Source organism: Lontra canadensis, unplaced genomic scaffold (genome assembly GCF_010015895.1).
Source record: "Lontra canadensis isolate GAN:19392208 unplaced genomic scaffold, GSC_riverotter_1.0 scaffold60, whole genome shotgun sequence".
Taxonomy (NCBI): Eukaryota; Metazoa; Chordata; class Mammalia; order Carnivora; family Mustelidae; genus Lontra; species Lontra canadensis.
This window is the reverse complement of record NW_022631054.1, coordinates 171,332-193,897: the sequence shown is the minus strand read 5'-3', so window position 1 is coordinate 193,897 and position 22,566 is coordinate 171,332. Positions and strand designations below refer to the sequence as shown.

Here is a 22,566-nt window from a genome sequence, read left to right as displayed (position 1 = left end):
CGTAAAGAGACACCAAGAAATAACCTAAACATCTCAGAAAAACAGTAAAGTGTAAGAAGAAAGCAAAACAAGGTCTAGAGAATAGTAATTCACACAACCTGCTAAACCTGTAATCAGTCTGCTACTAAAAGTTAACCACTGTCTTGATTTCCTGATGTATTCACTGCAGCTCTTATTAGAAGGTATAAAAGAGAGAAACGTAATTCCAGTCTTCATTCAGATATCAGCTGTTTGCCAAGCATGCATGCATTCACTCATTGCCAAGCATTTGCTTTTCAATCCCAGCTAGTGCTGTTAAGTACCAGCTTTTCTTCATCTTCTTTTTTTACCTTAAATAAATAAATAAATAAGCAAGCAAGCAAGCAAGCAAGCAAGCTTATTTATTTATGGGGAGCAATGGGAAGGGGAGAGAGAATCTTAACAGGCTCCATGCATAGTGCGGAGCCCAAAGCAGGCTTGACCTCACAAACCCTGAGATCATGATCTAAACAGAAACCCAGAGTTCGATGCTTAACTGACTGAGCCACCCAGGTACCCCTAAACTTTTAAAATTAATTAGTTAATTATTTTTTTAAAAACGATTTTATTTATTAATTTGAGAGAAAGACAGAGAGAGCACAAGCAGGGGAGAGGTAGAGGGAGAAGCAGACTCCCTGCTGAGCTGGGTGCCTGACGTGGGACTCCATCCCAAGAACTGGAGATCATGACCTGAGCTGAAGGCAGATGCTTAACCATCTGAGCCACCCAGGCACCCCACTTTTTAACTTATTAAGTGACCTCTACCCCCACTGTGGGGCTTAAACTCACGACCCCGAGATCAAGAGCCACATGCTCTCCTGACTGAGCCGGCCAGGTGTCCTAGCACCAGCTCTTCTTATTTGCTTATATGGTCTGGGGAGTTCTAGGGGAGGAAAAAAGTCAGGATAGAGTGAAGAAAATCCCATGTAAATCTCATTAGGTAAAATAATATACTTCAGCCCTAAGTGCATCCATCTAGTGAGAAATGTGAGTGTACAAAAGAAGGGGCTCTGAGAAAACAGTGTTCTAAGTTTTTAGGCTATATCTGCCACATCTAAAAAGCTGACCCTAGAAGGCTAAGACTAATCTATTTGGATAGGAATTTTTTTTGATACTTCTGAAGAATACAAAGCCCATGGGGCTATGACATGGAAAAAAAAGCAGCTTGAGGTTCTGTTGTCAGGATTACTCATGGTTCCTTCTGAAATACCTTCTTTTAGTGTTCTTTCACATTCCAGCTGGCTATTAAAAAACTCAGACAAATAATCCTCAGACTCACCTGCACTCACAACATTATTGCTCTCACTTTTCTATGTTACTGGCAAGGGAATACACTATTCACATTTTAGTGTTTTTAGTCTGGATAAGTTTTAGTATATCCAGCTCCCCTTCCAAGTTTTCACAGATAAGCTTACAAAAGTGAAAGTTGCTACTTGCTTCCATTACTTACAGTCAAATGTCAGGAAAGAAACAATCACCAGGGCACATCTAGGCTCTTCCAGGGTTGCCAAGCAAGTAAGTTAACCTGGTCTACAATCTCTCATACACAAACTGAAGAGATTCACATTCTATACATTTATAAGCACTGGCTTCCAGAAGGCACTGTCTTCTTGCCTCACTGGTATGAGCTTACCTTGGCTTTGTCTCTCATTGAGCCCTTGCCCAGCACAGAGATCTTTGCACCAGTCTCTTCTTGCAGTCTTTTGATTGTATTCCCTTGTGGCCCAAGGATCTTCCCCACAAAATTGAACTGACGGAAAATAAAAATGGATTTCTTATACACATTTATGTAAAACATTTCCACATGTATTACCTCATTTGATCTTCAACAACCCTATAAAATAGGGGTCCTGTTACCATCTCCATTTTACTGAAGAATATGCTGAGGATAGACTGAAAAGAAGTGAACAGTCTAAGCTTGTACAACTAGACAACAGCAGTTCCTAGACTTGAACTTGGGTTTCCTGATGTAGTCTGGTGCTCTTTTCAAACTATCACACTACAACTCTTAGTACTTCAACACACATAAACATTTTTAAGGCAATGACCTCAGAAAAGACATATGGCATTCTTTTGTAGTACATGTTTGGTGAATTAAATAGAACTAATTTCTCTTCTTTAAAAAAAGGAGAAGAGGAGGAGAAAAACAAGAAGGCATTTATTTAAAATTAAAACACGGAAGGTGGTGCCTGGGTGGCTCAGTGGGTTAAAGCCTCTGCTTTCGGCTCAGGTCATGATCCCAGGGTCCTGGGATCGAGCCCCACATCGGGCTCTCTGCTCAGCAGGGAGCCTGCTTCCTCCTCTCTCTGACTGTTTCTCTGCCTACTTGTAATCTCTGTCTGTCAAATAAATAAATAAGATCTTAAAAAAAAAATTAAAACACGGAATAAGAAATAAAACTAACTTCTTCTAGTCAAGGATTTGTATCACATTTCCTGTATTTAGATTTTGTGTCCATCTTCATCCCCCCATATCAATCTTTTGACAGAGAGCAACTCTTCAATTTTTGTGTTTGTGTGTGAACTTGGAGCCTGAACAAACACTTAAGAAAGAAACTCTTTTTGGTAATAAAAAGTTGATTTTATTTCCTTCCTAGCAATAGGTACGCTGTTAGTTATGGAAATAGATGTTTTAACTGCCAGAAACAAGTACTCCAACTATGGGAGGGAAGCCTCACAGGCTCAAGGAACTGATGCTTCAGAATTTCCAGAAGTCTTTATTTCAGCCCATGGCTCTCACACCTACAGAGACAACAAAGTGAGCGAGGCACATTATGACTTACCTTGGGATACTGCTTGACGGGTATCAGTACCCGCTCCTTCAGCTTCATGTTCTTATGAGAAAATAAATCCAGGTAATTCTCCTCATCATCCTTTTTTGAATCTCCTTTCTGAATCTTCTCAATTTCTGAATAAGACAAACACAATGAACTAGTTTGTCTGGTAACTAGACGCAAATTTCTGAGTCTGCATAAAGTAGTAAGAGAGTGTAAGCCCGAATAGATCAGACATATGGAGTTGACTAGGAAACACAAAGGCTGCTTCTCAGGAACGCAGTTTGCTCTTCCACTCCTACCTGAAGCCTCTACATCAGAGCCATTCAAATGTTTTTCAAGAATAAGTGAATTTAGGGGTGCCTAGGTGGCTCAGTGGGTTAAAGCCTCTGCCTTGGCTCGGGTCATGATCCCAGCATCCTGGGATGGAGTCCCGCATGGGGCTCTCTGCTCAGCAGGGAGCCTGATTCCCCCTTTCTCTTTGCCTACTTGTGATCTCTGTCAAATAAATAAATAAAATATTAAAAATAAAGAAAAGAATAAGTGAATTTAACAAAAACAATGCCAAGAGACGGGGAAAAGGGGATGAATGAACTAAAAATAAGGTCTGCATCAGGGGCGCCTGGGTAGCTCAGTGGGTTAAAGCCTCTGCTTTTGGCTCAGGTCATGGTCCTAGGGTCCTGGGATCGAGCCCCGCATCAGGCTCTCTGCTCCACAGAGAGCCTGCTTCCTCCTCTCTCACTGCCTGCATCTCTGCCTACTTGTGATCTCTATCTGTCAAATAAATAAATAAAACCTTTAAAAAAATAAATAAAAGTAAGGTCTGCATCAAACAAAAAAAGGCACAATATTGTATCTTTATGAAGAAACAAAGATTAGTAATTTTAATATACAATGAACAGTCCCATCAAAATACCATTGTGACAGTAGTGCTTTGGATGATAGTCCTTAAGAGCTTTGAAAGATGTGGTTCTTTGTTGGCTACTCACTAGTTGTGTCAACTTTGAAAAGTTATTTAATTGCTCTAATTTTAGGCTTCTTCATCTGTAAAATGAAAGCAGTATCTACCTTGTGAGGCTGCTATAAAGACTGAATAAAATAACATATGTACACATACTAACTAAAGCCCATTTCCTAGAAAGTGCTTAAGCGTCAACATTATCTAGCCCAAGTTTAGTCAATGTCCTAAAGGAAAACATGCACTGAGGTATTTTTAAGTCACAGATTAAAATAGTTTCATCAGATATAACCTTTGTATACAGAAAGATTTCCCATAATTAGGGAATTTCACTCATTCATTCATTTATTGTAAGCATTTGAGTGCTTCCTATGGAGAGGCAGATGACGGGGGAGATACAGGTATGATCATTAACCACTAGGGGAGACTTACAAAGGGCCAGACATCTAGCCTATCAATACAGGACATACGGCAGAACAAGTCAGATATAATCCCCATCTTCACTGTGTTTATAAACTGACATTCCCAGTCTATGAAGATGAAAGCGAAGTACACTTAAGTGCTACAACAGGAGTACTAACAGAGATGGGGCAGTGTGCACAGGCAATGAACAGCAACTAAAATGTTATATGGTCCACTGAAAAGAGTCAAAAAACTAAATTTATACTCCTTTAAGTCATTGGGACAGTCTAAATAATACAGAACATTCTCCTTATATACTATCCCCACACTGTGTTTCTATCTCCTCTAATTTTTAAAAAGATTTTATTTAAGAGAGAGAGACAGATACCATGCATGTGCCCTAGCATGGGGCAGGGGGATGAGGGGCATAGGGAAAAGGAAAGAATCTCAAGCAGACTCCTGGCTAATCAGGGAGTTCAAGGCGGAGCTTGATCTCACAACCAAGAGATCATGACCTGAGCTGTTAATTAGAGCTGGACACCTAACCAACTGAGAGCCACAGGCACCCCTCTACCTTCTGTAATTTTAAGGTAAGGGTTCTCAAACTTCAGTATGCATCAAAATCACCTAGAGGGCTTGTTCAACTAGATTACTGGGCCCCAATCCCAGTCTGGGATTTGTGTTAGGAATCTGCATTTCTAGCAAGTTACTAGGTTATGCTGATATAAAGTAATATAAAGTAATACCTCTTTATATCTTAAATCAGTGGCTTTCAAAGTATGAAAGCCACTGGTTTAAGGTATAAAGATATATTACTTCAGGGACACCTGGCTGGCTCAGTTGGTAGAGCATGTGATTCTTGATTTCAGGGATATGAGTACGAGACCCATGTTGAGTGTGGGGATTACTTAAAAACACGATATTTGGGGCGCCAGAATATTCAACCCTCAGTGGGTTGAGGCCTCTGCCTTCGGCTCAGGTCGTGGTCCCGGGGTCCTGGGATCGGGCCCTGCATCGGGCTCTCTGCTCCTCAGGGAGCCTGCTTCCTCCTCTCTCTCTCTGCCTGCGTCTCTGCCTACTTGTGATCTCTGTCTGTCAAATAAATAAGTAAATAAAATCTTTAAAACAAAACAAAACAAAACAGAATATTTAAAACAAAAAAAAGATCTACTATTCAAACACATCGTACAAACCCATACCTTTAACAGTTTTTAAAAATAACTGTTTAGACTAAGTCCAGCTGTGAAGTATACAGGTGACGGAAAGTCACTTTGATTCTGACAGACTTCATAAGAGTTCAGAATTTCAAACTGAAGGCTTCTGCTTATTAAAAAGCCTAATTTTGGGGCACCTAGGTGGCTCAATTGGTTGGGCGACTGCCTTCGGCTCGGGTCATGACACTGGAGTCCCCGGATCGAGTCCTGCATAAGGCTCCCTGCTAATGGGGAGTCTGCTTCTCCCCTTGACCCTCCCCATTTCCATGCTCTCTCTCTCTAATAAATAATAAAATCTTAAAAAAAAAAGGCGCCTAATTTCAGATATTATAGAATATGGTGTGCTAACTGTTTATGCCCAAAAGCACACACTCCCTTGCTTGCTGACAATTAAAACTGCTAATTATATTGTAAATGTTCTTTTTTGCCCCCCCAAAGATTTTGTTTATTTGACAGAGAGAGAGAGATAGAGTGTAGCAGAGGGAGAGCAAGAAGCAGACTCCCTGCTGAGCAGGGAGCCGGATGCCGGGCTTGATCCTGGGATCATGACCTGAGCTGAAGAAAGATGCTTAATGACTGAGCCACCCACGTGCCCAACCCCATATTGTAAATATTTTATTGACCAATTTGAGAGAGAGAGAGAGAGAGAGAAAAGGAGTGGGGGCAGGGAGAGAGGGAGATCCTGAGACCATGACTCAAGCCGAAGGCAGATGCCCAAATGACTGAGCCACAGCTCCCCCCCAATATTGTAAATATTTTTTTAATTTTTTAAAGAATTTATTTATTTGACAGACAGAGATCACAAGTAGGCAGAGAGGCAGGCAGAAAGAGAGAGAGGAGGAAGCAGGCTCCCCGACGAGCAGAGAGCCCGATGCGGGGCTCCATCCCAGGACCCTGAGATCATGACCTGAACCGAAGGCAGAGGCTTAACCCACTGAGCCACCCAGGCGCCCCATAAATATTCTTTTCTTAAAAAAATTATATTTATCTGACAGGGAGAGACACAGCAAGAGAGGGAACACAAGCAAGAGGAGTGGGTGAGGGAGAAGCAGGCTTCCCACTGAGCAGGGAGCCCGATGCGGGGCTTGATCCTAGGACACTGGGATCATAACCTTAGCCAAAGGCAGATGCTTAACAACTGAGCCACCCAGGTGCCCAATATTGTAAAAATCCTTAACTAAACCTTTACTCTTATGAGAAGAACTGTAGAGGGGTGTGCTCTTCACACTCCTATGTTTCATTGTTTGAAAGACAGAACAAATTTGACCTTAAAATAATTAACAGACTAGGGGCACCTGGGTGGCTCAGTTGGTTGGGCGCCTGCCTTCAGCTCGGGTCGTGGTCTCGGGGTCCTAGGATTGAGCCCCACATCCAGCTTCCTGCTCGGCGGGAGGCCTGCTTCGCCCTCTCCCACTCCCTCTGCTTGTGTTCCCTCTCTTGCTGTGTCTGTGTCAAATAAATAAAATCTTAAAAAAAAAAAAATTAACAGACTAAACCCTTCATTCAACACCCTATTTGTTTGCTGTTTTACTGGTGGTATATCCTGACCCCTATTCTGCCCTCCCACTTACTGCTAATATTAGCTTTTTCTAGTCACTGGTTTTGAGCCTACCATCTCTGAATACATCTCTTCTTGAGTTTCCAGGCTGGAAAACTGGTTACTCAATCCTCAAAAATCCTAGGAACAAAGATGCCACATTTGTGATCTGAAAACATCACCAAAGAGTTTCTAAAAATGTGGAACAAATTACATGCTTCATTTTAAATGTCTCTCTGTGTGTCCTAATTGCTACCATCTAGTTAGGCCCTTCAGCTATATTTTATAGCACTTTCCAGAAACTTTACTTGGCCAGTGCAAGAAGGTAAGACTCAAAGCCTGTTAATCTGTTGTACTCCTACAGGAAGGAGAGCTACAAAAATTGAACTCAAGAGAAAGGTTTGTCTTTATGCAATGTAATGGCACCCAGTAAATTAAAGGCAGGCCTGCTTCGCTTCTCTTTTCTTTCTTTCAAGATTTTTTTATTCATTTGTCAGAGACACAGAGAGAGAACACGAATAAGCAGAGGGAGAGGCAGGCAGAGGGAGAAGCAGGCTCCCCACTGAGCAGGGAGCCCAATGCAGGACTCCATCCCAGGACCCTGGGATCATGACCTGAGATGAAGGCAGACGCTTACTCAAGACCTTTCTTTCTATAACATGGATCTTTCCGTTATATTTTGCACTAATCATATCTTCATTAGAATCCCTTTGTCCAGTTTACCTCACGGTTTTAAAAGGATATTAAAGCATTTTTAGAGAAGTCCCAGAAGGCTGATTAAATAAAACTGAGCACTGAAAAGATAAAAGAATCAGGAGAGTTTAGCCTAGAAAGCAAAACACAAAGAGGCAACAGTAAGTATTCAAGAGGGCTCATCTTCCATGTTTGGAAGGGAAAGGACTGAATATTCATTCAATGTCTACTATGTATCAAATACTATACAAATATTACTTCATTTATCCTACAAAACAACTCAGTGAAGTAGCCGGTACTATCCGCATTTTACAAATGAGCAAACAAACTCAAAACTGTTCAAGTACTAAAATAAGGATCAAAACCCAGGCTTTCTCTAACTTCAAACCTCATGCTTTAATTATTGCCTTTACTGAAGAGATTCTCAAGGGGGGGCACTTTATTTAAGCAAGAGTTGATTTTGTAAAATTTCGGGTATAGTTTATAGCCCCAGACCCTGTCCTGTGGTTGAAGTACATGAAAGCACTCTGGGTACTTCAGACGCTCAGTAGCCTGATCTTGTTTTTCTTTTCTTCTTTAGTTCTCCATTTCTCTCCTTGGCCTCACTTTTCTTGGAGAGCTTGGAGTAGGTTGTAGTGGGAAGAAAAAAAACCGAGAAGCTTCCTGAAAATGGTTTAACCCTCAGGCCAAAGTAATTTCTAAACATCTTTTTTGAAACTAACTCCTTTAAGTGATCTTTGCTTAGGCCTCTAGAGACCTTGGGTGTCCCAAGAGTCAAGAAAGGAAAGCTAAAGTGTAAACAACACAGAGAGGTGACCCATTTGTTTTCTAGCCAGACACTTAGAAAAACCATATTTCATCCAGTGTCTCTATGCATCAGGAATTTGTATTGTTTCATTTTGTCTTTATAACCAGGACTACCCCTATTTAACAAGTGCAAAAACCTGGGCTTAGAAAAGTTATCTAACTTGTCCAAGATCACAAAACTAGTTAGTGACACAGCAGGTACTTAAACCGAGGTCACTCCTTCCATCAGTCAGAGTAAATTCAACTAATACTGTGGCATTTCTTTTATTCTACCTTTTCCTATAATTTAACTGTTCCGTTTTTGGTATGTCTTACCACTATCAGATTGTAAGCTCTAAAGGATGAGGTTTCTTTTTCTTTTTTGGTGCAAAAAATGGTTTTATTAAAGCACGGGGATAAGACCTGTGGGCAGAAAGAGCTACCAAGGATTGCTTCTTAAATGCCTATCTCAGAGGAAAGAGCATGAGTTTTGAACCTGGACAGAACTGTGTTTGATTCCCAGTTCTGCTACATGCTTGGTATGTGACCTTGAGCAAATAATTAAACCTCTCTAGTCTTCCCTTCTTACTTTTAAAAAAGAGGATAAAAAATTTTTTTTAATAAATACAAAAATGCTAATATTAGAAAAGTCAGGGAAAATTATATACAAACTTTATCAACTGGATTGGCTTAACTAAAAACAGATTACCATGTACATTTCTTAACTAAACATTGGATAAGGGCTGCATAAGCATCAAGAAAATGGTCAAGATTTTCTAAGATATCCAGACAGTGTTTTTAAGAGGGCAAGATTCAGAGGATCTCTGCTCCGCAAGGTCAGGGGTCATGCCCTCCTCTTGACTCTCAATGCACTTGGTTCATATTTCTAACCACATTACTCCCTCCCTCCCTTCCATCAAAAACTGGGTACCTGCCATTTTTAGTATAATGTCTCATACACAACAGGCCATCTACAAATGTTTACTGAATGAAAGAACTGTACCATTAACACCCTCAATGATTCATGGCTTTATTCATTCCCAAGTTTATAATTCTCTGCCCTATGACTTTATATGACTTTATCATCCCCAAATTTGTAATTCTCTGCCCTGTATCTTTTCTGTTGGTACCCACCTTGTGGAATTACAAGACCAGTAAGTTTACTATCTTTGTATAAAAAAGCTCCAGTCTTATTTATCAAGTTACTTAACTGTTTTAAGCAAGAACACAGACCGATCATTTCTTAATCTTTTTTAAAGTCATGGACCCCTTTGAAAATGTGACGAAAGCTGCAGATTAGCTCCCTAGGAAAAGATACCAACAGAATTATTTCCCAGACAATGTGGACAGAAGATAGGTATTGGTTCACAAAAATCCCCCAAAGTCTGAGTAGAGTCCTGTAAAGGGCTCAATTTTCACATTCCAGGATAGTGGCAAAACCTGTTATGATATATTGACCATGGTCTTCTGCATCTCTTTCTTATGGTACAATTTAGAGTTTAGAGCTTTTTTTTTTTTTTAAGATTTTTATTTATTTGTGAGAGAGCAAGAGTGTGTACAAGTCGGGAGAAGGGCAGAGGGAGAGGAACAGACTCGTCGCCACTGAGCAGGGAACCTGCAGTGGGGCTCAATTCCAAGACCCCAAGATCATGACCTGACCTTAAGGCAGATGTGTAACCAACTGAGCCACCCAGGCACCCCCCCCCTTTTTTAAAGATAACTGTAGATTTATATGTAGTTGTAAGAAATAAAAGATCTCACATACCCTTCACCCACTTTTCTCCATGATTAACACTTTGCACGTATATAATATAGTATCATAACCAGGAAATTAACATTAATACAACGTACTGGCTTTATTCAGATTTCATCAGTTTTATACCGACTTATGTGTGCATGTTTCATTCTATGCGGTTTAATCTGTCATGCAAGCACCACCTCAGTCAAGAACTGCAGAACAGTTCCGTTACCGGGATTCCTCAGGCTAACCCTTTTATAGCCAAGGTCCCTCCAGCTGTTCCTCACCACTGGCAACCACTTATCTATTCTCCGTCTCCATTATTTTGTATTTTCAAGAATGTTAAATTAATGGAATTATACATGTTTCCTTTAGAAACTGGCTCTTTCTACTCAGCATAATTCTCTTGAGAGCCATCCAAGTTGCTGCATTTACCATTTCTTTTTATTGCTAAATAATATTCCATGGTATGAATGTACCAGTTTATTCACCTATGGGAGGCACATGGTTTGTATTCAGTTTGGGGCTATTATGAATAAAGTTGCTGTGAACATTCATGCACAGGTTTGTGTGAGACTAAGTTTTAATTTTTCTGGGATACATGCCCAAGAGTGCAATTGCTGAATCGTATGGTAAACATATGTTTAGTTTTGTAAAAAGCTACTTTATCAGAGAAAAATGTATGCTAACAATATTTTCTTAATCTCACTAGTATTATGTTCTATAAAAATAGTATTATACCGTGTGTATCTAGCCTTACGGGACTTGCTTTTCTGAGTAATAGCAGATTTCCAAGATTTCTCTATGTTGTTGCATGTAGCTATAAGTTCTCATTTTCACAGCTATATAAATATTTCATTTTGAAAAGCTCACAGTCTCCAATCAATGGTGAAACAAGCTGCACCATTTTGTGAACAAGGTGCACCATTTTATGAATGAGGCATTCACATACCAAAGTTTCTTTCGGCATATTCCTAGGAATGTTGCTGAATTTTAAGGAATTTGGAAGTTAACTTTCAGATGAAATGTTACGCTGTTATCCAGAGTGGTTTTATCAATACACACTTCCACCAGCAATGTTTGAGTTCCTTCTAATTCTCATCCTCTCAAACCCTAAGTTTTGTTTGAGTGAATTTGTTAGTTAGTACTGCAGATTTTCATTACTTTCCGGTCTCCAAAAATTTTTTTCTCATTTATCTTCATTTTCTCTTCAGCTACTTTATATTCAATGTCAGGTTGAAAAAAATAAATCCAATTGGGCGCACCTAGGTGGTGTAGTCGCTGAGTGTCTGGCTCTTGGTTTTGGCTCAGGTTGTATTCGGGTCATGTGATCGATCCACAAGACCAGCTCTGTGCTCAGGGAGGAGTCTGCTTGAGATTCTTTCTCCCTCTCTGTCTGCCCCTCCCACTTGTGCACTAAGATAAATACATCTCTCAAAAATAAATAAATAATAAATCCTGTTGAAATTAGTTTGGGAAATGCAAAAAATCAGCATGTTACAAATCCTATTGTCTTAACATTGTTAGTCCCCATACCACCCCATCTCCCTCCCCCTACCCCACAACTTCCCCAGGACATGGCATATTTCTCTTCTCGTTCAGATCTTCCTTGATCATCTTTAGTAAAATTTTAAGTTGACATATAATATGTGATCACAATATTCCTCATCTGTAATACTGAGATAAAAATTCATCATGGAATGGCCAAGAAGACTGAGTAAGTAGCGTACCTCATGGCACGTTACATGCTCTATACAAAGGTTAAATATTATTTAATGTTATTGTTTATGATTATTCATACACATTTTGAACTGATTTTTATTGCTTATCCCAAGGCAACTGATACTACTTTTTAATTTGTAATTTTTTGGATACTATTCTAAAAATGAGATTTTGTCAATTCTTTTTTTTTTCTTAAAGATTTTATTTATTTATCAGAAAGAGAGACAGCAAGAGAGAGAACAAAAGCAGGGGAAGTGGGAGAGGGAGAAGCAGGCTTCCCGCTGAGCAGGGAGCCTGATATGGGGATCGATCCCAGGACCCCTAGGATCATGACCTGAGCCGAAGGCAGACACCTAACCACTGAGCTACCCCGGTACCCCTTGTCATTTCTTTTCTAATTGGCTACTGCTCATGTATCAGACATGTACTGATTTGTACATCTTTATCTTGTAATCAGCTGCAACTCTGACCACTTTCTTATGTAAACAACAACACTGCTGAAACAGTGATAACCTCGGCCTATCTACCTTACTATTTATACTTATATTTGGTCTAGAATTCTTTGCAACTAATTCCACTTTCTGATTTTAATAGATTTTGCTAGCCCCTATAAATGAAATGAAATAGATATTTCTCTAACATATTGTGCATCAAAAAAAGGAATTAAGTATCTTGAAGTTTCAACAGACTGTCTTTAATACCCAATGACTGCTTTTGAAAGACGGGTTTCTAAGTATATTTTCAAGATCTTGTGGGAATTGTTAAGGTATACAAAATGTTTACGTACTACTCCTGAGTCATTTACACAAACTTATATTTCCCTAATTGTACAAAGTAGAAAAAGAATAGTGATATATATACACACAAGCACTGTATGTTTATTACACAAATATGTAACACAAGATAAATTATTTTTGTTTTAGAAAACAAGTATGGGGGCACCTGGGTGGCTCAGTGGGTTAAGCCGCTGCCTTCGGCTCAGGTCATGATTTCAGGGTCCTGGGATCAAGTCCCACATCGGGCGCTCTGCTCAGCAGGGAGCCTGCTTCCCTCTCTCTCTCTCTCTGCCTGCCTCTCTGCCTACTTGTGATCTGTCCCTGTCAAATAAATAAATAAAATCTTAAAAAAAAAAAAAAAAAAGAAAGAAAGAAAACAAGTACGGGTAGACTGAGTCCTTACACATCTGCGAATGCATTTAATTGTCATTATAACTGAGTATCATTTTGGCTAACACAGAACTCTATATTTAAAATGTAAATCTTTCAGAACTGTGTTGTTTTTCCATCATGCAATGAAGATGAATATTCGTTCATCAAATATTTAGCAAGAGTCCATTCTGTGCAGCACGCTTCACGGAACAGGAGATAGAGCAGTGAACAAAGCAGACAAAAGATCCCTGCCCTGGTAGAGCTGACATTCTAGCTGTTGAAGGAGGAGCGGTTAACAAATACACACATAACAAATATATATAGTACATCAGATGCTGATTAAGTGCAAAATAAAGTAAAGAGGGGCACCTGATGAGCTCAGTCAGTAAAGCATACGACTCCTGATCTCAAGGTTTCTAAGTCTGAGCACCACATTGGGAAGAGAGATTACTCAAAAATAAAATCTTCAAAGAAAATAAAGCAAGGCTGGGAAAGAGGCACAAAGGGGTATGTGGCTGCTGAAGGAAGAGCGGTCTGGGTCTTGAGGCTTCTCTTTGGAAATGGGTAGAGGTACCTGAGGAGAGTCAGCTGCAAGAGCTAGGCTCTGCTCTCTGGCTTTCCTTCTTCTTCTAGCCTTATTATCTTTACTGACCTGTTAGCTAACACTCCAATGCGCTCAAATAAATGGTACCATTTTGTCCAAGTAGTACAAAATATTTTTTTAAAGATTTTATTTATTAATTTGACAGACAGAGACCACAAGTAGGCAGAGAGGCTGGCAGAGAGAGAGAGGAGGAAGCCGAGCGGAGAGCCTAATGCGGGGCTCAATCCCAGGACCCTAGGATCATGACCTGAGCCAAAGGCAGAGGCTCTAACCCACTGAGACACCCAGGTGCCCCTACAAAATATTTCTGAAGTACAATTTGTTGCAGGTACTATATATTGTAGGGGGTGGGGTGGATGGGGAAGCTTAAGTGTATGGATCCAGATTCAGGCGCGCTTTAAATCCTAGTTATGCTGTTTACTAATTTTGTTACTGTAGACAAATTATTTAATCTCTGGGTGCCTTGATTTCCTCATCTGTAAAAATGAAGATAAGAGTAACTTCCTCACAGGGGTGCGTCAGTGGCTCTATCACTTAAGTGTGTGCATTCAGTTCAGGTCATAATCCCAGGGTTCTGGGATTGAGTCCCGCCATTGGGCTCCCTGCTCTGAGGGGAGCCGGCTGCTCCCTCTCCCTGCCGCTCCCTATTTGTGTGCTGTCAAATAGATAAAATCTTAAAAAAAAAAAAAAAAAAGTAACTTCATAATATTGTCACAAAGACTAAATATTTGACTTAAAGTGCTCAGACTAGTGCCTGGCACAATTAAGAACACTTATTTTTCTTACACATATCCCTATCAGAGGGTTTTTTTTTTTTAAGACTTTATTTATTTATTTGAGAGAGAGAGAAAGCAGAGGTAGACACAGAGAGAGCATGAGCTGAGGGGAGGGGCAGAGGGAGAGGAGCAGACTACCTGTTCACTGAACAGGCAGCCCAATGCAGGACTGGATCCCAGAACCCCAGAATCATGACCTGAGCCGAAGGCAGGTGCTTAACTGACTAAGACACCCAGGCACCTCTTTATCAGAGTTTAAATACTATTATTCTGTCTTCTCAACTTCTTACTTCCTCACAGTGGGTTGACTTCACTATAACCCCTTTTCCAGATCATTAAAAATACATTAAGAGCCAGGTCTAATATATACCAAACTTAACCACACTATGAAGAATCCATATACCCCAAGTCTGTTTTCTCAATGATTTAGCATTACTTCAGCCCCAATTCTCCAATTCAAAAATTTGAGTTTATTAAAAAAAAAAACAACCACAATAATAAACACCAAAAAGCCCAAGTTGAGAAATATTAAAGAGCACTTTCTTGTAACAGAATTTTAGCAGTAAGAGTAGAGTGAAAATTTTAAGTAACTTTTTTTTTTTTCAAAGATTTTGTTTATTCATTTGACAGACAGAGATCACAAGTAGGCAGAGAGGCAGGCAGAGAGAGAGGGAAAGCAGGCTCCCTGCTGAGCAGAGTCCAATGTGGGGCTTGATCCCAGGACCCTGAGATCATGACCTGAGCAGAAGGCAGAGGCTTAACCCACTGAGCCACCCAGGAGCCCCTAAGTAACTTTTTAACAAAGATTTTTATTTTTCGGTAATCTCTACACCCAACATGGGCTCCAACTTACAACCCCAAGATCAAGAGTCACATGTTCTACCGACTGGGCCAGCCAGGGGCCCCTTCTAAGTAACTTTTAAGAATCAACAGTTTTTGATTATTCTAAGAAACCACGTTTTACTTGAAAGACACTGTACTAGGCACTTGGTGTGGTCAGAAAGGCAAAAAAAAAAAAATACCTTTCTTTCTTTCTTTTTTTTAAAGGTTTTATTTATTTGTCAGAGAGAGAGCGCACGTAAGGACAAGCAACGGGAGAGGTAGGCAGAGGGAGAAGCAGGCTCCCTGCTGAGCAAGGAGCCAGATGCAGGACTTGATCCCAGGACCCTGGGATCACGACCTGAGGCAAAGGGGGATGCTTAACTGACTGAGCCACTCAGGCATCCCCAAAACACCTTGTTTTCATACCTTATTCAGTACCATGGATTTACAACTAGAAGAAAACTGGTGATAAGTTATCTGATTATGGCCAAAGGGAATAGTGTTACTACTTTTACATGACATTTAATTTTCTCAACTCACCATCCCACTTTCCAGATAAGGTTACTGAGGTTCAGAAAACTTCCTAAGAGTGGGTAACTAAGGGTCAGAATTTCAAATCCAAGTCAACACTTTTAACTTCTAAAGTTTGTTATTCTTACTCATTTAACCTGGACTGCTTAAAGACTAGAGGAAATAAAAATCAGACTACCAAGTCAACCTTTATTTAGCATTCGGCCTGCCACTCCTAAGTCTGCATGTACTTGCTTTCAGGTTCAAACACCTGGTGTTTGCTATACGCAAGGCAACATGGAAGGAAAAAAAAAAGGCATCCTGGTCTTCAAAACGATTGCCAGAAGAACACAATGAACAGCAATGTTTCGAACAATCTGACTGTGTTACAGAAGAGCAATTGAAAATGTAAGCAGTTTATCCAAATGTTCTTACAGTGAGCTTTGTTTATTGCCCGTTAAAAAGTGAAGACCCCTTACCAATGTAGGAAGACAGAGAACAAAGGGGAGGGAAATGGTATTTTCATAATGCTCTGTCCATTTTATCAGTCCAACTACTCTTTTAGTGTTGAAGGCTGCAACTTTTTACTTACTTATAAAATTCAGGTCTCCTAAGAAATACTTACTAAAACAACGTTTTAACTAGAAGTGAGGGCAAAACAGACGCCTTTAGGGAGAAATCAGAGCGACTAGGTGATTGGCCAGTGCAGAGCAGGAACGGAGCGTAAGTCTACAGACTGAGAACAAAGACTACTTTTCCTAATCTATTTCACTACTGAAGCAAAAAGAAATAAAACAAGAAGACCAAGCCTTTCGTGCACAAGCATCTTTCAACTTCTCTCAGTTTTTGTCCATCTTAGGGAATGTCCTGCAAACCACCTTTACCTCCTCCTATCCCATTTCACGGTCTCTAGGATTATTTTTAACCTTCTGATGAACAACACCTTGTAAAATAACGGGGTCCAACCTTCCAGCTCTATAGCAATTATCATTTTATCTGCTAAAGTCGGAAATCTGATTCGGAAAACCTCAAGCTCCGATTCCCACAGGTTGCTCCTGCCTCCGAGCAACTCCTGTTACCGCTAAGCCCGACTCGGCCCCAGAGACCGCGGTGCGCTGGACAGGGCACTCAGCCTCACCCCATTTCACCTCGGCCTTCCCTCCTACGGTCCCTCCCCGGCTCGGGCTGTCTTCACCCCCTACACCCTCAGTAGAGGCGTCTACCGCCACCCGCAATGAAGAAAGCCTTCCCTTTGGGGATAGGGGGAGATAAAGGTTCATTTCTGGAAGCATCTGAACACTCAGAGCGCAGGGCAGCTGCAAGAAGTGGGAGGGGGAAGGGTCGGCAAAGGGGCGGGGAGCGCAGCGCTATCCATCAAGATCTTTGCGCTAAGAGATCGCGAGTCCCCTTAGGGCCTCCACTGCAGCCTAGAAATTCTCCCTCGCACCGAAGGCCGGGATGCGAGTGTGGAGTCCAGGCTCTCCAGGATGAGGATGAGAGAAGGGGAGTTCACGACTGCCTTGGCCCCGAGGGGGCGGGAAGCGGGCGGAACAAAGCCACTGCTGCCCATGCCCCCGGGTGGCCAGGCGACCCAGAGGGACGCGGGAGGCCCGCTTACCTGCCGTCAGTAGCTGCATGGCGTGAGTGAAGGACGGGTCGAGCGAGTCCTTCTCGGCCATGAGTTCGGGCAGGTACTTGTTCTCCGGCTCCATCTTGACGGAGGCAGTGGCTGAGGGGGGCAGCAGCGGGGTCGGTGCTGGACCGCCCACTGTCGCGTCGGGACCCGTGGCCGAGGGCGGTAGCAGCGGTGGTGGCTGCGTGGCGGGCGAGGCCCGGGCGCCCCCCCGGGACCCCCCTCCGCCTCCCCGGGACCGGTGAGGCAGCGGTGGCTGCCGAGACGGCGCCTGACGCACCGAGGGGTGGGCACCGGAGGGGTCCATGGAGCCGCTGCGGCCCGAGGACCGGCTCATGCGCGCGGCGGGGTCGTCCCGGCGCTGCATTGGGGCGGATGTGCGATCGAGGGATCGAGGAAGCGACGCGGCAGCGGCAGAGGCCCGAGCGGCGGTTGGCGGGGGTGGGAGAGCGGGAGCGATAGCGACCGAAGCCGACCCGAGCGACCCAGCGAAAGAGAGCACCGGAAATGAGGCGGCGCGCGTGCGCAGCCAGCCACCGGCACCGCCCTTGGGTCTCTCCGTGGAGAACAAAGTCTCCAGTCGGGCCACGGCGCCTGCGCACGGCCGCGGAGCCCGAAGAAGTCGCCTACCCGCTCCCCTTTTCCCTCCGAGCCCGCCGGGCCAGAGTCTTGTGCGCGTGCGCGAGTGGCCGCGGGCTTCGTTCGTTTTCTTTTCCACGTGACTCGGCGCTAGCGGGACACGTGTCTCCTCCCCCTCTGGCCGAGTGCGCGGAGAGGCGGGGGCTGTGGAATGTCTTTGTCTGCGCGCGGGCCCGCGGAGTGTGGGGCGGGAGACCTGTTACTCGCGGGGCCACGCCCCCGCCAACGGCTAGGACCAGGAGGGGGGCTGTGTTCAATGGGGTTCGGGTGGGAGTAAAGTGAGGTGAAGAGGAGGGTCACTGAAGTGTGGAAATAAACCAGAGTGGGGGTCGCGGGAGGGCGGTCTGGGCAGGAAGCGAGGAGAGAGACTGCCTGAACGGGGAAGAGAAAGAGACAGGGCACGGGGGAAACTAGGGGTGAAGACGGGACTACTAAGGGAGAGTCTGACTCAGGGATGAGGGGTGGAGATGGGGAAGGGAAGCTTGGAGGGAGAAATTGAGGAAGGACGGGTCAGCGGGAAAACTGAAGGCTATTGGAGGACTTGAGCTAGAGGGAAGGTTTAGATCGGAGACCTGAAATCTAGCGAGGAAAGGGGCGCCCGACTGAAGCAGGGAACCCCAGAAGTCCTATCCCACGGTTTCCAATATAGTAGGCTCTAAAAGGTTAGCCATTGTTGGTCCGAGAAGTCGTTTTAAAAGACGAAGCATTTTAGCTCTTCGCACAAAGTGCTGCTCTCTGCTGACTTAAGTATTTTTTGCGCAAAAAAGTGAGGACGAATGCAGGTCCTTAATCCGTGATGGTTATATTACTAGCATGGCTCCTTCTACTGATATGAATATTAATCCCCCTGCCTCTGTTGGACCCTTCACAATGGATCATTCCAGACTTGCTCAAAGGGGCAGAGCCTCACACCACTGCTCTCAAGGCCAGGGTATATAGTGGGTAGTCTCCCACAGCGGTCTCCTCTTCCCCGGGGTGCTATATGCAAATGAGCCTAGGTCTCTACTCCCATAAACTCTCAGAAACCTGGTGCTTTCTCTAACCTTTCTTTCCCTCCACAGATTTGTGCTTCCCCCATTCAAAGCCTTCCCATTTCTTTTCCTTTGGGATCGTTTCCCCTACTAAACCCATGGTTTTCAAAACCATTTCTGGACATTGTCTTCTATGTGGGCTGGAAACTGTTGATTTTTTAATCCGAAATTTAGAAGCCTTCAAACTAGGGAACATTTAAGGCCTGGATACCTTCTTATACCTTCTTGGGGTGGGGGAAAGAAATTACGCACAGAGTATTGTCGTAAAAAAAAAATAGGGGCGCCTGGGTGGCTCAGTGGGTTAAAGCCTCTGCCTTCAGCTCAGGTCATGATCCCAGGGTCGTGGGACCCCAACTCCACATCGGTCTCTCTGCTCAGCAGGGAGCCTGCTTCCCTTCCTCTCTCTCTGCCTGCCTCTCTGCTCTCTGCCTGCTTGTGATCTCTGTCAAATATAAATAAATAAAATCTTTAAAGAAAAAAAAATATATATATATCTCCACCGTTAGTACTTGACTTTGAAGTCACATAGTTTGTAAGTAAGAACATTTTTTTTTGAGTAATTGTAATGAAGAATGTAATGTGACCAGTGCCAAAAGAAAGGTGACTATTATGTGCAATTGGAGTTCAAGGCAGGAGATAGATTTCGGCCAGGGGAGAATGAGTTCCAGGCAAAGGGAAGTGTGAATAAATGAGCATTCAAGATGAGAATGTCAGAGATGCATTTAAGGAATGGGAGTAATCCAGTTGCAGACCGTGAAAAAATACGAGGGTCGAGAGAGCAAATGCATGGAGGACAGGTAAGGGGACAAGGTGGATTTATATCTCTTAGGCAACTCATTTCTGCTGCTGTCCTTGAAAATCCTCTTTGGGTGGGAGTGGTGTTACAAATGGCTGAACTGTCCTTGCTCTGTAATGAGATGCCCAGATGGAGGTACCTCGAGCTGAGGCTAATAAAACTTTGATAAAGAAGTGTCTGAGAAGGAGCTGGGTAGTACTATCTGTGAGTTTCTGGACTAGAATCACCAGTCCTTCTGGAAGGATGCGAAACGTTTACTTACTTGAAAAGGGTGGGGTTGAAGGAGGTTTGAGCTCTTCTTCCTGGTGAGACACACAAAAGGTAATCTTTGAGGCAATGGGCTGTGAGCTTTGGTTTACTAACTGAGTAAGAGAAGCAGCAGCCTTCCATTGGGGTGGAGGTGGGCTTGACCCCAGGGAGTTCCCTGAGGGTTAGAAGATTAATTACTGTTCTGAAAGCCCAGAGGTCTTTTTGTGTTGGGCACGGTATCACACAGTTCACCTGAAGGTATTAACAGTATATAGCCTTGTGAAAGGACTGACTTTGGAGTGAGGCAGGCAGATTGAAACCCAGCAATGGCTTGTCCTCACTGTGTGTCAGTAGCAAAAGCACAACTGTCTGAGCCTTAGTTCCCTCTTCCATAAAGTGGAGGTAATGACTTCTACCTTGCAGAATTATTGTAAACAAATACAGGGGTAAACCTCCTGACAGTAGAACCTACAAGCAAAAGGAAAATTATTATCATGCTATCTGGTGCCCATTGAAGTGGTACATCATCTTGCTTGTGGGTTTGAAAGGCCTGCTGTCTAATCTGTCTCATTCTCACTGACTGTAACTAGACTTTGTTTTGAAGGGAGGGTTTTTTGTTTGTTTTGTTTTCCCAAAACTTCCCCCTGAGCAAGGAGCCCGATGTTGGACTCGATCCCAGGACACTGGGATCATGATCTGAGCTGAAGGCTGCCTGAGCCACCCAGGCGTCCCTCTGTGCGTGATTCTGGAATGTAGACCTCTAGCCCAAAAGTAACTTTTACCCTATTTCCTCCCATAATCCTGTTACTATGGTGTAGGATGTAGGAACAATTGAGAGCATAGTGATTCAGATGGAGTTGGGCTCTTCTGACCTGCTGGATGCCGGAGCACATTTCTTACCCTCACTTAGCCTCTCCCTCTTCCTCTTTGATAAAATCAAGTGGAAACAATACCTACCTCTGGGCTGTGAGGATTAAAGCACTCAGCACCCGGCGGGCAATTAGTAGGTGCTTGAGAGGTGATGGTGACCATTGTTATTATTACTACACACATTTATTGAGTATCTTATTGCAGACTTTCACTTTCGTGTGAGTCCCTAATGGACTAATAGTGAGACCTAATGGTCTGGGAAAGATGGAAGTTTGTAGCTGCCTGACCTGTGTGACCTCTACCAATGGGAGATGCACAAGCCCTGTCTACCTCTCCTGCTTTGCAGCCATTTCTTGGGAGAAAGGCTCCAGCTCTGAACAGGAGAGTTTCTCTTCCAAAAGTGTAATTCATCTATTCAGTCTTAGACACCTACTTGATGCCAAACATGTGGAAGGTGGAGAGGAGAAAGAGAGTCCAAGATTCAATGTTTCAAAATTTTTTCTGAGTTTTTTTTTTTTTACTATAAAAATATATACTTCTGGGACACCTGCTTGGCTCAGTCGAGTAGGGCATTTGACTCTTGATCTCGGGATTGTGAGTTCAAGCCCCACGCTGGGTGTAGAGCTCACTTAAAAATAAAATCATGTGTGTGTGTGTGTGTGTGTGTGTGTTTCTAGTTTTAAGAAAAATCCAGGGACACCTGGGTGGCTCAGTGGGTTAAGCCTCTGCCTTCAACTCAGGGTCCTGGGATTGAGCCCCGAATCGAATCCGGGCTCTCTGCTCGGCAGGGAGCCTGCTTCTCTTCCTCTCTCTGCCTGCCTCTCTGCCTACTTGTGATTTCTGTCAAATAAATAAATAAAATCTTTAAAAAAAAGAAAAAGGAAAAAAGAAAAATCCATAAGATTAGGCATAAAGTGAAATTCCCCCCAAATCTTGCCCATGCACTTGCCTGCCCTCTCCAAAATGTTACTCAGTGGTTACTTGCGTAGCTTTCTAGACATTTTAATACATCTATATGCAAATCGATCTTTTTTGTTTTAAACACAAATCGCAGCATTCTATATGAACAGTTTGGTACTTGTTTTTAATGAAATATTCTGGTCATTTTTCCTTCTCAGGAAATCTACTTCATTTTCTCATGGCTGCCTAGAATTCCATCAGCTACCTCTTAAACAGTTCACTTCTGATAGAAATGTAGATCTGATGTCTATATTTGGAAATGTGTAAGGGTCATTTCCCCTTTTCAATATGGCAAATCGCAATGCAATGAGCATTATTGAACAACCTTTTTGTGCACTCGTATCCGTATATCTATAGGTTAATTCTAGAAATGGTACAGAAAGACTGAGCCATGCAGCCGGAGAGGCAGCAGTCTCTTCTCCCTTCTCCTCAATCAATTCTGGGTACCATCCTTCCATAATTTTAGTCTTTGCCCATGTAGTAGATGAAATGCCATGAGATTGAACATTGAGTAAGAGTCCATGTCCTCAAGGAGCTCTCAGCTGAGTGAAGGAGACAAATATATAAGTGAGTTACCATGAGTTACCATGTAGACTGAAAAGTGCTATAGTAGAGGATCACAAAGAGTGTAGGAATGCACAGGAAAGAGTGACTGGCCAACTAGGAGCACGAATTAAGGAAGGTGGA

At 42.9% G+C, this 22,566-nt stretch overlaps 1 protein-coding gene across 2 annotated transcripts in view; it reads right to left on the bottom strand.

The window, feature by feature from the left end:
- KHDRBS1 (KH RNA binding domain containing, signal transduction associated 1) overlaps positions 1 to 17,913 on the bottom strand; it is a 40,184-nt gene extending 22,271 nt beyond the window's left edge. For both annotated transcript variants that reach the window (XR_004384970.1, XM_032877051.1), the window contains exons 1-3: positions 17,320 to 17,913; positions 2,801 to 2,925; positions 1,652 to 1,768 (exon numbers count right to left, since the gene is read on the bottom strand). Coding sequence is in view for 1 of the 2 variants with exons in the window: in XM_032877051.1 (XP_032732942.1) it covers positions 1,652 to 1,768; positions 2,801 to 2,925; positions 17,320 to 17,701 (624 nt within the window). In the remaining variant the exon portion in view is untranslated. The remainder of the gene's footprint in view (positions 1 to 1,651; positions 1,769 to 2,800; positions 2,926 to 17,319) is intronic.
- Between the last annotated feature and the right edge of the window lie 4,653 nt (positions 17,914 to 22,566).